The sequence below is a fragment of the Melanostigma gelatinosum genome, assembly GCF_949748355.1.
Source record: "Melanostigma gelatinosum genome assembly, chromosome: 18".
Classification (NCBI taxonomy): domain Eukaryota; kingdom Metazoa; phylum Chordata; class Actinopteri; order Perciformes; family Zoarcidae; genus Melanostigma; species Melanostigma gelatinosum.
In genome coordinates, this window is record NC_136651.1 from 15,677,868 (window position 1) to 15,695,013 (window position 17,146).

At 42.4% G+C, this 17,146-nt stretch overlaps 1 protein-coding gene across 1 annotated transcript in view; it reads left to right on the forward strand.

The window, feature by feature from the left end:
* Positions 1-528: 528 nt before the first annotated feature.
* LOC306792348 (voltage-dependent N-type calcium channel subunit alpha-1B-like) overlaps positions 529-17,146 on the forward strand; it is a gene marked incomplete at both ends in the record, with an annotated part of 86,130 nt that continues 69,512 nt past the window's right edge. Inside the window, 2 exons of the mRNA XM_079289419.1 lie at positions 529-589; positions 15,173-15,494. Of these exons, the coding sequence (XP_079145545.1) occupies positions 529-589; positions 15,173-15,494 (383 nt within the window). The remainder of the gene's footprint in view (positions 590-15,172; positions 15,495-17,146) is intronic.

The window sequence follows — 17,146 nt, forward strand, 5'->3', positions numbered from 1 at the left end:
AAATATAAATATTTAAGTAATGTATAATGCTTTCTCATTAGTGCAGTGCCTCAGTAAATGGACTTAGCTCTGTCCCACTTCTGCAGCTAAACTCAGTCAAAGAAGAACGCTGTAAAAACAGGAATCTAATCAGCTGTTGTAAAAACAAAGACCCAGTGGATTTGGTTCCAACATGTCCCCTGTAGCTGTAACATCTGCAGGCCTTTTAGGCCTCGTAAACCGGCCGCTGATTGCTCCCTTCCTGGTTACCGGGGCGGACAGTGAAAACAGAGCCGATAATTGAATCAGAGAAATTTCTCCCTGAGCATCGAAGACGGTCGGTCTGATAACGAGGTCCTTAACTGGCAGGACAGGAAGCAGCCTTTCCGCATTCCAAGGTGGGAGAAACTTTTCTTTCTTTTTTCTTTTTCTTTTGTGGTGCCCCTGCCCTGGTGCCTCAGACATGCATGCATGAACTGTGCGAGGGTCAAATAGCTGCTTTATTCTAGTGTTAAATTGGATTTATTCCAGTAATCCTGGAGAGCAGATATGAAGAGAACACTTCCTTACAACTCCAGATGGGCAGAGGGACAAGCCACTGTGGTTTATGGTATGTTCATTCTGGTTCTTACCAATTTTGTTTGCATTTGTTTACATTTCTTGATTGAGTTGATAACCATTAGGGTAGTAAATCCTGAGTTAAGGCAGGCCCCGGGGCCAAACTGACAATCTGGGCCTCCCCTCTGGATCATAAGACAAGACTCGAGGGTTAACGAGATGATAACGGGGTAGAAAAGCAGAACAAAATACATGTTATTTTTATTTTATATCTAAAACATTTGTATCTTAACATTTCATGTTATTACTGTGTAATAGACATAATCACAGACTAATCATTTTGTGGGAATTAGCAATAAAAATAAATTGTGATTATCGAGAGAGATTATGGCAACGTAGGAATGACTGCAAAGCCTTTGTCAGAGCAGACATTTTGACTTCTCATATATAACATTAACGGCTCTGTTCAATAAAAAGTGTCCCAATTAGCCTAAACCAGGACAGTCCGACAGTGAGCAAGCATAAATAACACCAGGACCCTGAAACAGAAGCAGCTAAATGTAATTAAGCCATAATTATTTATATTAATTAGCTACACCTGTGCGTTACCTACTGTGACCTGACATGTTTGTGGGTTAGCCCGCCGGCTGAAACGAAGACCATATCGGTGAGACGTGCTTTATTGAAAGCACTTTTAATAACTGTTGGAGCTATTTATTTGATATTGTATTTTGTTATTTCATTTATAAGTAGTATTGTTTAATTATTGTAGATGTTTCATATGTTAAGATTATTTTTCTCTTTAATAGTAATTTGTTTGTTTCTATTATTTTTTGGGTAATTACTGTGGGCAGCTGTTGCTATTTAAACGACTAGAAAGGTAGGACCAGCATGCACCGGGGTGGGCGTATAGTTTTTACCAGCTACACAGGACAGGAGAGACATCACCACAGGAGTTTGGTTAATTAGTTTGTTTGCTTGTTTTATTTGCTTTATTTAATAAATACACCTAAATGGAATCCTGCTTGGACATTTTACTCTCTTCTGGCTGCGTACGGATACCGACCACGGTGCATCAGTGGCGTTTGATTATTATTTGTTTGTTTGATTTAGCCGACAAATGGCCACTACATAAAGTAAAAACTACGCCCTTGGACTAAAGTAAAAACTACGCTCTTGGACTAAAGTAAAAACTACGCTCTTGGACTAAAGTAAAAACTACGCTCTTGGACTAAAGTAAAAACTACGCTCTTGGACTAAAGTAAAAACTACGCTCTTGGACTAAAGTAAAAACTACGCCCTTGGACTAAAGTAAAAACTACGCTCTTGGACTAAAGTAAAAACTACGCTCTTGGACTAAAGTAAAAACTACGCTCTTGGACTAAAGTAAAAACTACGCTCTTGGACTAAAGTAAAAACTACGCTCTTGGACTAAAGTAAAAACTACGCTCTTGGACTAAAGTAAAAACTACGCTCTTGGACTAAAGTAAAAACTACGCCCTTGGACTAAAGTAAAAACTACGCCCTTGGACTAAAGTAAAAACTTAGCCCTTGGACTAAAGTAAAAACTTAGCTCTTGGACTAAAGTAAAAACTACGCTCTTGGACTAAAGTAAAAACTTAGCTCTTGGACTAAAGTAAAAACTACGCTCTTGGACTAAAGTAAAAACTACGCTCTTGGACTAAAGTAAAAACTACGCCCTTGGACTAAAGTAAAAACTACGCTCTTGGACTAAAGTAAAAACTTAGCTCTTGGACTAAAGTAAAAACTTAGCTCTTGGACTCAAAGGACCGATCCCACCACAGCCACAACTGGTTGGATCGTTTTTGGATTTCGTATGGATGATCAAAGAGGATTGTTTCATTCATCACTCTTGGATTCAATATCAGCGGGACGACTGCTTTGGACCAGATCAACACAGCGCTGAAACATCTCAGAAGAAACGGGTACGTGAGAAGACGGTGAAACGAGTGGAGTTTAAAAGTCTGTATTCACAGTGATGTACGTGCTTCTGGATGTTTAAGCCTGACTGCGTTGAATCGCTACAAATGGACATTGTGCAACACCCACGCACCACTATCAGCGGCTTTCATTCATTAAAAAGCCCGACTTCTGTGTGTGTGTGTGTGTGTGTGTCGAATTGGAGGAGCGGCCTGTAAGCTCCTTTGCTGTTTTTTGCTGCACTTTACCTGCATTCACGTCCGACGGATTTGATTGGTGTGTGACAAGCAGTTTGGAAGAAGTGTTCAAAATGTCTGACGTTCAGGCGACGGATGTTGAAAGGCCGTCAGCAAGAAGAGACATTAAAATGACTTCTAAAGGCTTTGAGTTCTACACGGAAATGTACCAGCAAAAGAGGACCGCAAAATGCAAACAAGCCAAAAAGTGTTTGACAAACATAAGTGATTTAATGACTTCCAATGAAAATGTAAATGCTGAGTGAATGCTGAGCTTTTTACATTCATCAAGTGTTACCAAGATGCAAATGACATGCATACATCTTTTGTGAGCTTACCTTTACCTCAAGATGAAGTTACAAGGCAAAATCTGTACTTCAAAGAAAAAATGACAATGTTCTATGACTTCACGTAAAAGGCTGGCTGTCTGAAATGGGTTACCCATATGTGCAGCCATATAAAGATTCTCTCGACCACCAAAGTGTTGCAGATGAAATAAACCCTGAAGATAGTGCTTCTAATGTGTTAAGTGTAAAGATGAACTCTGTAAAGACACATTCCCAGCTATCACGGATTTCATCAACATCATCTGCACGCATTAGAGCTGAGGCTGACAAGGCAGCTCTGATGGAGCGCGTTGCTGCTCTAAAAAGGAAACCTCTGATAGAAGCTCAGGAGGAAAAGTTGAAGAAAGAAAAGGAACAATTGGAACTTGAAACGGAATTGGCAGCTACAAGTGCAAAGCGTCATGTCTTGGAAATAAATTAATCCCAGCGTGGCTCAAAATGTTCAGAGGGAATGAACTCTTATGTTGAAAGGAACAAGTTCAAAGAAGCAAGACTATTAAATCCCCATGCCTACACCTTTGTTCCTGTTGAAAATGATGTTATTTCTGTGTCTGATCCCATAATGCAACCACAGGTTGTTAGGCCTAAACAAAGGTCAAACACACAAATTGATGAGATGCTCGTAAAGACTGATTCTCCAGGTCAAACGACACAAACTGTGAATGAAAGTCAAGCAGGACTTGTGCAACCTCAACCCCATCAGAATGACATTGTAAATGTGATGCAAAGACAAAATGACATCGCTGCTCTGCTGGTCCAGCAAAATCTGTGCTCTGTCCTGCCTGTAAGAAACATTCCTGTGTTTGATGGGGACCCTCTTCAGTACAGGTCTTTTATCAGAGCTTTTGAAAATGGAGTGGAGGAGAAGACAACTAATTGGAGTGACTGTTTGCACTTTCTCGAACAATACACCAGGGGGCAGCCAAGAGACTTGGTGTGCAGTTGTCAACATCTACCTTCAGATCACGGATACCACAGAGCCAAAAGTCTTCTCGCAGAGCACTTTGGAAACGAATACAAAATTGCATCTACGTATATGGAAAAGCTTCTCAGCTGGACGCCTGTTAAAAGTGAAGATCTTAAAGCATTGCAATCATTTTCCCTGTTTCTTCGAGGATGCTCAAATCTAACAGAGCAAATGATGCATATGAAGGAACTGGACCTACCATCTAATATGAGGAGCATCATCTTGAAACTTCCTTATAAGTTAAGGGAACGGTGGAGAAATGTTGCTTGTGATCTGCAAGAGCGACGTGGCCGGAGTGCACTGTTTGAGGATCTTGTTGCTTTCATTGAAAAACAAGTCAGAATTGCCTCAGCTCCACTTTTTGGCAACATTCAGGACTCACAACCTACCAACTTGAAGGTCCCCAACGTTAGTTACTTGAAGCAAAGGAAAAAAGGAAGCAGCTTTGCCACCAACGTTACTGCAGTGAAAGGAGTCATCACTCAGTACACAGGAAACAAGACGTCTTCCTCTCTTCACAACTGTCTGTTTTGTAAACAAAGTTGTCACTCATTGGATAAATGCTCACAGTCTAAAGTGAAAGGACAGCGTGATAAAATTAACTTTATCAAAGAACAGGGTATTTGTTTTGGTTGCCTGAAAGTAGGCCACACAAGCAAAGACTGCAGGAGTCGCTTGGATTGCAATGTGTGTCACCAAAAGCACACGGGAGTCCTTCACATAGAGTGGCAAGATAAAAGAACAACCTTTCAACAAGCCCAACAGTCTGTGAGCCCTCCAAGTGTCTCAACCACCATGTCTCAAACCTGCGGCCATATCGGGGCTGGTTATGAAGATAATTCCATCTTTTCTATTGTCGCAGTCAAAGTCAAGAGCCAGAGAGGTAACAAAACGGTGCAGACATATGCCTTCTTGGATCCAGGGAGTTCCGGCACATTCTGTACAGAGGACTTGGCAAGAAAACTGAACTTGAAGGGTAAAAGGACTAGTATTCTGCTGAGAACAATGAATCAAAAGAAGATCGTCAATGCACATATTCTGTCAGGCCTTGAAGTGTCTGGTATGAGCACAAACGATTTCATTGAGTTACCTGATGTTTTAACTCAAAGGAGCATGCCTGTTTCTGTACTCAACGTCCCACGAGAGGAGGGTCTTGATCAATGGTCTTACCTCAAGGATGTTAAGCTCCACGACATTGACGCAGGTGTTGAGCTACTACTTGGAACTGATGCTCCAAAAGTGATGGAGCCTTGGGAGCTGATAAACAGCCAGGATGAAGGACCTTATGCGGTCAGAACCAGAGTTGGTTGGGTCATTAATGGTCCACTTCGCGGCAGTAGGAGTAAGAGTGGCTGCCCTGCTGTAACAGCCAACCGAATCTCTGTGGAACATCTGCAATGAATGCTGGTTAAACAGTATAACCATGACTTTAATGAGAGATCATCAGAGGAGCAGATTGAAATGTCCAGAGAAGACATCAAGTTCATGAATGTTATGAGCAACACAACAGTCCTTAAGTATATCTCTAGTGAAACCAGACGATTCCACACTTTTGTGGCAAACAGAACCTCTTTCATCAGGGAAGCAGCAGATGTAGATCAGTGGAGATATGTGGGTTCCAAGGATAATCCAGCAGATGAAGCATCAAGAGGAATGAGAGCTGAGGATTTCCTGAAAGGCAGGAGATGGATAAGGGGACCTGAGTTTCTCTATCAGTCAAAGAAGGAGTGGCCTAAACTTGATGGGAATCTTGATGTGATTTCTGCAGATGACCCAGAGGTCAAAAGGGACTTAATGGTAAATGCTATCATCAAGGATTTGGAAAATGCAACCAACCACCTGATCTACTATTTTTCATCTTGGACTAGACTAAAAACATCTGTGGCTTGGTTTCTGAAGGTCAAGGAACGTCTCTTGTTATTGGGACAGAAGAGAAAGGAGTTTTGTGCTTCTGCAGGCCTCAGAAAGGACGATCTGAAGAATCAGGAGCATGAAGTGGAAAGAAAAGTTCAAAGCTTTAAAGCCACACTCAAAGGACAAAGAATAACACCTGAAGATCTTGCTAAGGCAGAGCAGTCAATCATTCAATATGTACAACGACAAGTTCAAAGCTGAAATTGCCTCACTGAAAGGATGCTTTAAAAACATCCACAAAGAAAGTCCGCTGTACAAACTAGACCCAGTAATGGATGATGAAATCCTCAGAGTTGGTGGTCGGCTGAGTAAAGCAGCACTGCCAGCAGAATCCAAGCATCCAGTTATTTTGTCCAAAGACCTGCATGTATCCACGCTGATTTTGCGCCATATCCATCATCAGCTGGGACATGCTGGAAGAAATCACATGCTGTCAAGGTCACGGCAAAAGTACTGGATCATCAATGCAAACTCCGCTGCCAGGAAAGTCATATCTGACTGTGTTGTTTGTAGACGCAACAGAGGAAAGCTTGGTGAACAGAAGATGGCAGACGTGCCGGAGGAGAGAGTCTTGCCTGATAAAGCTCCTTTTACAAATGTTGGAGTTGACTATTTTGGGCCCATCAATGTTAAAATAGGAAGAAGTCTTCTGAAGAGATATGGAGTGATTTTCACCTGTCTAACCAGTCGTGCTGTGCATTTGGAAGTGGCATATACACTAGACACAGACTCCTGTATAAATGCAGTACGAAGGTTCATCTGTAGACGAGGTGCAGTCTCCACTATCAGGTCGGATAATGGCACAAACTTTGTTGGAGCCAACCGGGAGCTGAAGGAAAGTTTGGCTGTTCTGAATCATGACAAAATTCAAAGGGCTTTGGTCCAGGATGGCATAAAATGGAACTTTAACACCCCAGCAGCTTCCCATCAAGGCGGCATCTGGGAGCGCCTGATTCGTTCAGTGAAAGGTGTTCTCACCTCAGTTCTGCAACAGCAAATTCTGGACGATGAAGGGCTCCAGACTATTTTCTGTGAGGTTGAAGCAATTCTAAATGACAGACCCATCACAAAAGTCTCAGATGACCCAGATGACCTTGAAGCTCTCACACCAAACCACATTCTAATGTTAAAGGGCAAACCAATCATGCCACCAGGACTATTCATTCAAAGTGATATATACATCAAGAAAAGGTGGAAGCAAGTATAGTACATGGCTGAACTCTTCTGGAAGAGATGGATCTCTGAGTACCTGCCTATAATGCAAGAGAGACAAAAGTGGACAAGGCCAAGAAGAAGCCTCACTACTGGAGACATTGTCCTTGTTGCGGACTCCACAGCTCCAAGAGGATCTTGGATGATGGGAAAAGTTTTGGAGGCAAGACCAGATACAAAGGGGCTGGTGCGGTCTGTGCGACTTCAAACCAGGACCAGCATTCTGGAGAGGCCGGTGACGAAGCTCTGTCTGCTTTTGGAAGCAGCAGACTAAACATCATGGACTGATGTTTTCTCGACCTCTATTTTCTCTCTCTCTCATCTTTCTTTTTGTTGTAGGTGTCAAGAAGAAGATTAACTTTAGGTCATGTTTATTGTAGGAATAGCTCGTTTGAGAATAATAATTGTGATATTATGCACAATTAGGGGCCGGAATGTTGGAGCTACTTATTTGATATTGTATTTTGTTATTTCATTTATAAGTAGTATTGTTTAATTATTGTAGATGTTTCATATGTTAAGATTATTTTTCTCTTTAATAGTAATTTGTTTGTTTCTATTATTTTTTGGGTAATTACTGTGGGCACCTGTTGCTATTTAAACGACTAGAAAGGTAGGACCAGCATGCACCGGGGTGGGCGTATAGTTTTTACCAGCTACACAGGACAGGAGAGACATCACCACAGGAGTTTGGTTAATTAGTTTGTTTGCTTGCTTTATTTGCTTTATTTAATAAATACACCTAAATGGAATCCTGCTTGGACATTTTACTCTCTTCTGGCTGCGTACGGATACCGACCACGGTGCATCAGTGGCGTTTGATTATTATTTGTTTGTTTGATTTAGCCGACAAATGGCCACTACATAAAGTAAAAACTACGCCCTTGGACTAAAGTAAAAACTACGCTCTTGGACTAAAGTAAAAACTACGCTCTTGGACTAAAGTAAAAACTACGCTCTTGGACTAAAGTAAAAACTTAGCTCTTGGACTAAAGTAAAAACTACGCTCTTGGACTAAAGTAAAAACTTAGCTCTTGGACTAAAGTAAAAACTACGCTCTTGGACTAAAGTAAAAACTTAGCTCTTGGACTAAAGTAAAAACTACGCTCTTGGATTAAAGTAAAAACTTAGCTCTTGGACTAAAGTAAAAACTACGCTCTTGGACTAAAGTAAAAACTTAGCTCTTGGACTAAAGTAAAAACTACGCTCTTGGACTAAAGTAAAAACTTAGCTCTTGGACTAAAGTAAAAACTACGCTCTTGGACTAAAGTAAAAACTACGCCCTTGGACTAAAGTAAAAACTACGCTCTTGGACTAAAGTAAAAACTACGCTCTTGGACTAAAGTAAAAACTTAGCTCTTGGACTAAAGTAAAAACTACGCTCTTGGACTAAAGTAAAAACTTAGCTCTTGGACTAAAGTAAAAACTTAGCTCTTGGACTAAAGTAAAAACTACGCCCTTGGACTAAAGTAAAAACTTAGCTCTTGGACTAAAGTAAAAACTACGCTCTTGGACTAAAGTAAAAACTACGCTCTTGGACTAAAGTAAAAACTTAGCTCTTGGACTAAAGTAAAAACTTAGCTCTTGGACTAAAGTAAAAACTACGCCCTTGGACTAAAGTAAAAACTTAGCTCTTGGACTAAAGTAAAAACTACGCTCTTGGACTAAAGTAAAAACTACGCTCTTGGACTAAAGTAAAAACTTAGCTCTTGGACTAAAGTAAAAACTTAGCTCTTGGACTAAAGTAAAAACTACGCCCTTGGACTAAAGTAAAAACTTAGCTCTTGGACTAAAGTAAAAACTACGCCCTTGGACTAAAGTAAAAACTTAGCTCTTGGACTCAAAGGACCGATCCCACCACAGCCACAACTGGTTGGATCGTTTTTGGATTTCGTATGGATGATCAAAGAGGATTGTTTCATTCATCACTCTTGGATTCAATATCAGCGGGACAACTGCTTTGGACCAGATCAACACAGCGCTGAAACATCTCAGAAGAAACGGGTACGTGAGAAGACGGTGAAACGAGTGGAGTTTAAAAGTCTGTATTCACAGTGATGTACGTGCTTCTGGATGTTTAAGCCTGACTGCGTTGAATCGCTACAAATGGACATTGTGCAACACCCGCGCACCACTATCAGCGGCTTTCATTCATTAAAAAGCCCGACTTCTGTGTGTGTGTGTGTGTGTGTGTGTGTGTGTGTGTGTGTGTGTGTGTGTCGAATTGGAGGAGCGGCCTGTAAGCTCCTTTGCTGTTTTTTGCTGCACTTTACCTGCATTCACGTCCGACGGATTTGATTGGTGTGTGACAAGCAGTTTGGAAGAAGTGTTCAAAATGTCTGACGTTCAGGCGACGGATGTTGAAATGCCGTCAGCAAGAAGAGACATTAAAATGACTTCTAAAGGCTTTGAGTTCTACACGGAAATGTACCAGCAAAAGAGTACCGCAAAATGCAAACAAGCCAAAAAGTGTTTGACAAACATAAGTGATTTAATGACTTCCAATGAAAATGTAAATGCTGAGTGAATGCTGAGCTTTTTACATTCATCAAGTGTTACCAAGATGCAAATGACATGCATACATCTTTTGTGAGCTTACCTTTACCTCAAGATGAAGTTACAAGGCAAAATCTGTACTTCAAAGAAAAAATGACAATGTTCTATGACTTCACGTAAAAGGCTGGCTGTCTGAAATGGGTTACCCATATGTGCAGCCATATAAAGATTCTCTCGACCACCAAAGTGTTGCAGATGAAATAAACCCTGAAGATAGTGCTTCTAATGTGTTAAGTGTAAAGATGAACTCTGTAAAGACACATTCCCAGCTATCACGGATTTCATCAACATCATCTGCACGCATTAGAGCTGAGGCTGACAAGGCAGCTCTGATGGAGCGCGTTGCTGCTCTAAAAAGGAAACCTCTGATAGAAGCTCAGGAGGAAAAGTTGAAGAAAGAAAAGGAACAATTGGAACTTGAAACGGAATTGGCAGCTACAAGTGCAAAGCGTCATGTCTTGGAAATAAATTAATCCCAGCGTGGCTCAAAATGTTCAGAGGGAATGAACTCTTATGTTGAAAGGAACAAGTTCAAAGAAGCAAGACTATTAAATCCCCATGCCTACACCTTTGTTCCTGTTGAAAATGATGTTATTTCTGTGTCTGATCCCATAATGCAACCACAGGTTGTTAGGCCTAAACAAAGGTCAAACACACAAATTGATGAGATGCTCGTAAAGACTGATTCTCCAGGTCAAACGACACAAACTGTGAATGAAAGTCAAGCAGGACTTGTGCAACCTCAACCCCATCAGAATGACATTGTAAATGTGATGCAAAGACAAAATGACATCGCTGCTCTGCTGGTCCAGCAAAATCTGTGCTCTGTCCTGCCTGTAAGAAACATTCCTGTGTTTGATGGGGACCCTCTTCAGTACAGGTCTTTTATCAGAGCTTTTGAAAATGGAGTGGAGGAGAAGACAACTAATTGGAGTGACTGTTTGCACTTTCTCGAACAATACACCAGGGGGCAGCCAAGAGACTTGGTGTGCAGTTGTCAACATCTACCTTCAGATCACGGATACCACAGAGCCAAAAGTCTTCTCGCAGAGCACTTTGGAAACGAATACAAAATTGCATCTACGTATATGGAAAAGCTTCTCAGCTGGACGCCTGTTAAAAGTGAAGATCTTAAAGCATTGCAATCATTTTCCCTGTTTCTTCGAGGATGCTCAAATCTAACAGAGCAAATGATGCATATGAAGGAACTGGACCTACCATCTAATATGAGGAGCATCATCTTGAAACTTCCTTATAAGTTAAGGGAACGGTGGAGAAATGTTGCTTGTGATCTGCAAGAGCGACGTGGCCGGAGAGCACTGTTTGAGGATCTTGTTGCTTTCATTGAAAAACAAGTCAGAATTGCCTCAGCTCCACTTTTTGGCAACATTCAGGACTCACAACCTACCAACTTGAAGGTCCCCAACGTTAGTTACTTGAAGCAAAGGAAAAAAGGAAGCAGCTTTGCCACCAACGTTACTGCAGTGAAAGGAGTCATCACTCAGTACACAGGAAACAAGACGTCTTCCTCTCTTCACAACTGTCTGTTTTGTAAACAAAGTTGTCACTCATTGGATAAATGCTCACAGTCTAAAGTGAAAGGACAGCGTGATAAAATTAACTTTATCAAAGAACAGGGTATTTGTTTTGGTTGCCTGAAAGTAGGCCACACAAGCAAAGACTGCAGGAGTCGCTTGGATTGCAATGTGTGTCACCAAAAGCACACGGGAGTCCTTCACATAGAGTGGCAAGATAAAAGAACAACCTTTCAACAAGCCCAACAGTCTGTGAGCCCTCCAAGTGTCTCAACCACCATGTCTCAAACCTGCGGCCATATCGGGGCTGGTTATGAAGATAATTCCATCTTTTCTATTGTCGCAGTCAAAGTCAAGAGCCAGAGAGGTAACAAAACGGTGCAGACATATGCCTTCTTGGATCCAGGGAGTTCCGGCACATTCTGTACAGAGGACTTGGCAAGAAAACTGAACTTGAAGGGTAAAAGGACTAGTATTCTGCTGAGAACAATGAATCAAAAGAAGATCGTCAATGCACATATTCTGTCAGGCCTTGAAGTGTCTGGTATGAGCACAAACGATTTCATTGAGTTACCTGATGTTTTAACTCAAAGGAGCATGCCTGTTTCTGTACTCAACGTCCCACGAGAGGAGGGTCTTGATCAATGGTCTTACCTCAAGGATGTTAAGCTCCACGACATTGACGCAGGTGTTGAGCTACTACTTGGAACTGATGCTCCAAAAGTGATGGAGCCTTGGGAGCTGATAAACAGCCAGGATGAAGGACCTTATGCGGTCAGAACCAGAGTTGGTTGGGTCATTAATGGTCCACTTCGCGGCAGTAGGAGTAAGAGTGGCTGCCCTGCTGTAACAGCCAACCGAATCTCTGTGGAACATCTGCAATGAATGCTGGTTAAACAGTATAACCATGACTTTAATGAGAGATCATCAGAGGAGCAGATTGAAATGTCCAGAGAAGACATCAAGTTCATGAATGTTATGAGCAACACAACAGTCCTTAAGTATATCTCTAGTGAAACCAGACGATTCCACACTTTTGTGGCAAACAGAACCTCTTTCATCAGGGAAGCAGCAGATGTAGATCAGTGGAGATATGTGGGTTCCAAGGATAATCCAGCAGATGAAGCATCAAGAGGAATGAGAGCTGAGGATTTCCTGAAAGGCAGGAGATGGATAAGGGGACCTGAGTTTCTCTATCAGTCAAAGAAGGAGTGGCCTAAACTTGATGGGAATCTTGATGTGATTTCTGCAGATGACCCAGAGGTCAAAAGGGACTTAATGGTAAATGCTATCATCAAGGATTTGGAAAATGCAACCAACCACCTGATCTACTATTTTTCATCTTGGACTAGACTAAAAACATCTGTGGCTTGGTTTCTGAAGGTCAAGGAACGTCTCTTGTTATTGGGACAGAAGAGAAAGGAGTTTTGTGCTTCTGCAGGCCTCAGAAAGGACGATCTGAAGAATCAGGAGCATGAAGTGGAAAGAAAAGTTCAAAGCTTTAAAGCCACACTCAAAGGACAAAGAATAACACCTGAAGATCTTGCTAAGGCAGAGCAGTCAATCATTCAATATGTACAACGACAAGTTCAAAGCTGAAATTGCCTCACTGAAAGGATGCTTTAAAAACATCCACAAAGAAAGTCCGCTGTACAAACTAGACCCAGTAATGGATGATGAAATCCTCAGAGTTGGTGGTCGGCTGAGTAAAGCAGCACTGCCAGCAGAATCCAAGCATCCAGTTATTTTGTCCAAAGACCTGCATGTATCCACGCTGATTTTGAGCCATATCCATCATCAGCTGGGACATGCTGGAAGAAATCACATGCTGTCAAGGTCACGGCAAAAGTACTGGATCATCAATGCAAACTCCGCTGCCAGGAAAGTCATATCTGACTGTGTTGTTTGTAGACTCAACAGAGGAAAGCTTGGTGAACAGAAGATGGCAGACGTGCCGGAGGAGAGAGTCTTGCCTGATAAAGCTCCTTTTACAAATGTTGGAGTTGACTATTTTGGGCCCATCAATGTTAAAATAGGAAGAAGTCTTCTGAAGAGATATGGAGTGCTTTTCACCTGTCTAACCAGTCGTGCTGTGCATTTGGAAGTGGCATATACACTAGACACAGACTCCTGTATAAATGCAGTACGAAGGTTCATCTGTAGACGAGGTGCAGTCTCCACTATCAGGTCGGATAATGGCACACACTTTGGCACAAACAGCAAATTCTGGACGATGAAGGGCTCCAGACTATTTTCTGTGAGGTTGAAGCAGTTCTTTTTACCAGCTACACAGGACAGGAGAGACATCACGACAGGAGTTTTGTTAATTAGTTTGTTTGCTTGTTTTATTTGCTTTATTTAATAAATACACCAAAATGGAATCCTGCTTGGACATTTGACTCTCTTCTGGCTGCGTAAGGATACCGACCACGGTGCATCAGTGGCGTTTGATTATTATTTGTTTAAGTTTGATTTAGCCGACAAATGGCCACTACAGTAACTTTCAACTCAGTTTTTAAACTCGAGGACAACAACTACTGGAGAGCCTGAGTGGCGTGATGTCAGCTAACTGTTTGCACAGCAGTTTTTACCATTAAAATAGATATCAACTCAGTTAAACGAGAAACAAAACGTGCTGCCGTAGAAGGTAGCTGTTAGTCTGTGAGAAGCTATTCACCATTAGCCATATATAGGTCGTTTGTAGCCTACCGAGTTTAGCATAATTCCTTTTTAGCACTATGTGTTTTTAGTCAGGTGCCAACTTCCTTAAGTTATTTTGTATCGTACAACGATGAGACTAACCAACGATGAGACTAACTACAGGAAGGAAGTGAACCAGCTGGTCCGTTGGTGCCAAAATAACAATCTCTTCCTCAATGTGGGGAAAACAAAGGAGATTGTTGTTGACTTCAGGAGGAGAACCCACTCCCAACCCCCCCTCCCTCTGACCATCAATGGTGCTGCTGTGGAACAGGTGAGCAGCACCAAATTCCTGGGTGTGACAATCACAGATGACCTCACCTGGAACAGCAACACCACTGCACTGGCAAAGAAGGCCCAGCAACGCCTGTACTTCATCAGGAAGCTCAAGCGAGCAGGAGCCCCCCCCCCCATCATGCTCTCATTCTACCGAGGCGCCACTGAGAGCATCCTCAGCAGCTGCATCACGCTGTGGTTCGGAAGCTGCACCGCCTCCAACCGCAAGAGCCTGCAGCGCATTGTGAACTCTGCCCAGAGGATCATCGGAGTCTCACTCCCTACACTACAGGACATTTACAACACCCGCCTCACCCGCAAAGCACTCGGCATTGCGGGTGACCCCACCCACCCCTCCAACAGCCTCTTCAGCCTCCTGCCTTCAGGGAGAAGGTTCCGCAGTCTCCGTTCGAGCTCTACCCGGCTGAGGAACAGCTTCTTCCACCAGGCGGTCAGGATGCTGAACTCTCTCCCTCCCTCTCTCCTCTCGCTCCCCCTCTCTCCCCCCCTGCCATCTCTCCCCTGACCTCTCTACCCTCCCCCTCACCCACCTTTCCCCTCTGCCTCAAATGGAACATACCAGGACATCTACTCCCCCTCACACCCCTTCCCTCATCCAGCACCAGTCACTTTTTATCAGCACCAGTCACTTTTTATCAGCACCAGTCACTTTTTATCAGCACCAGTCACTTTTTATTCTCTGCTGCTACTTGTTTAATCCTTTATCTAGGCCCTTATGTTCTTAACTTTATTCTATTTTATTCTATTATATGTTATATGTTCATGTCTATATTACACTGTGGGACTGCGAGAAACGGCATTTCGAAATTTCTGTATGCATAACACATGTGGAAACTTTGACAATAAAGTGAACTTTGAACTTTGAACTTTGAACTTGATGTGAAATTGTCCACTGCATACGTATGCATTCCCCCCCCCCCCCATCACCAGCGGTGCGCGCAGCCACACTGGGCTCCTGGAGGATGCTTACTCTGGGTGCGGAGTACGAGGACACATGGGCTCCGTCACCTGACAGGAGAGGCCGTCCCCGCGAGAAGCGCGTGGAGGAGGAGGAGCCGGGGCCTGTCGAGGGGCCAGACATGTGCGCTGGGGACCCGGAGGGGCCGTCATGGAGAGACGTGGACACCGACACCGTGCGGAAGTATGACTCGGTTCTACACCTGGACGGGCTGAGCAGAGCGGGAAGGAGGGACGGTCTGCGCCAGATCGTCAGGAAGCACGAGACTCTGAACAGCAGGCCATGGCCCCGCGGGTGAGCCGCAGTACTAACAGTTAAACTATAACGTAGAACTCCTGCATTTAAATAACCTTAAGGTAGAATACGTGGCCCCAGACTTATTGTGTGATAATTAGAACGTATAAGCACAAAACTGAAATAATGAATGCAATTAAACTAGATTTTGACCCATGGAAACCTCTTCAAGATGAATTAATAAAGCACGACCCACCTAAGCAAAGAGCCCTTGTCTTGTTCGGACATTAAAGCCAATCAGAATGCACAGTCATTATACAGCATCTTGTGCGTCAGTGGTTTATATTCCCAAACACATTTTCTAATTAAATTTGTCGACGGTGGCAAAGCAAGCCCAGAGCTTTTGGGGGCCCCTCTTTGTCCTGCTATCAATTAAACTAATATATAAATGTTGGTCTTTTTGGGGGTAAATGAGTTTGTAGAGTCATATAACCAAACTCCAGTTCTCGATATGTTACAGTGGGGATGTAATTACAAAGTAAGCATTATTATTTACACATTAACAGTTTATTCAGCACAAAATTGGATACATCCACTCTTTCATTTTATTTCCGCAGTACAGTTACTGAACCACTAGATGGCTCCTCAGCCGTACGCAGAGCATTTGTGTTCATCACATGGCTGCAGATTATGCCAACAGAGCTAAATTAGATTTTTCTTTTTCAATAAGGGCAGAACAACTGGATCCATTTATAACTGGCCTCTGGATGCGATCAAGTCAACAACTAGCTTTGTCTGGTGTGCTGTTGGTTGACTGGATTGAACAACAAATGCATTCAAAGACATGTTTAAAGGTTGGTCAGATATTGTGCTGTGGGTGTGAGTAATAGTCGCACACACTTCACACACGTTCATGGATGAATGGCATCCCGTGGTTTTACTCCGAATTGAAACATCTTCAGTTTTTAAAGGGCAACACCTTCTGTTTCAAAATGATTGACAGCGCAGTATCAGAGCTCACACCACTGCCCACATATACCTTTCATGTACCTTTGTTTACTTACGGGGTCGTGTTTGTGTGTACACATACTTTTCAACCTATTTGATTGAATGGCTAAAAACAGAAACGTGTAGAAAAGTGGCCTATTATCTACTCTTTAATAAACCAGCACAAAACAACATATTGAGACTCTTGGAGGAAATAGACAGGAAATGGATGAGTGAAAACAAAAACAAGCTTTGGATCGAAGTGCCCGAGTGAGAAGTTTCGATGTCTTATTTGAATTCCTTTTCTAAATCTAATTTGAAAAGCATAACCATCATCTCCGGTAAACGCCACAGTCAAAACGTTCCCAACGGTAATTAACGTTTGACTCAACGGCCTATTACATCAATTTGCCTGTGAATCCCCGTAGCCATAAACATGGCTTGTTTATTTCCTGCCCATGATAAACAACTTACTGCTGACATGATCAAAAAATAGAATAGTTCATTAAACCGTACGCACACACCACACGACAACACTGACAGTTTAGTCTCAGTAATAAAATACAACAGACAAAAATGAAGTAAATATACGTGAAAAAAGAATGGCTGTGATACTGTGTGACTGAACACTTTCAATGAGACAGCTGTAGACTAAGTCATGTCAGGAGATAAATATGCTTCATATGTTTATTTAAATTTGGGAATATTCACCCCAACGCATCTCA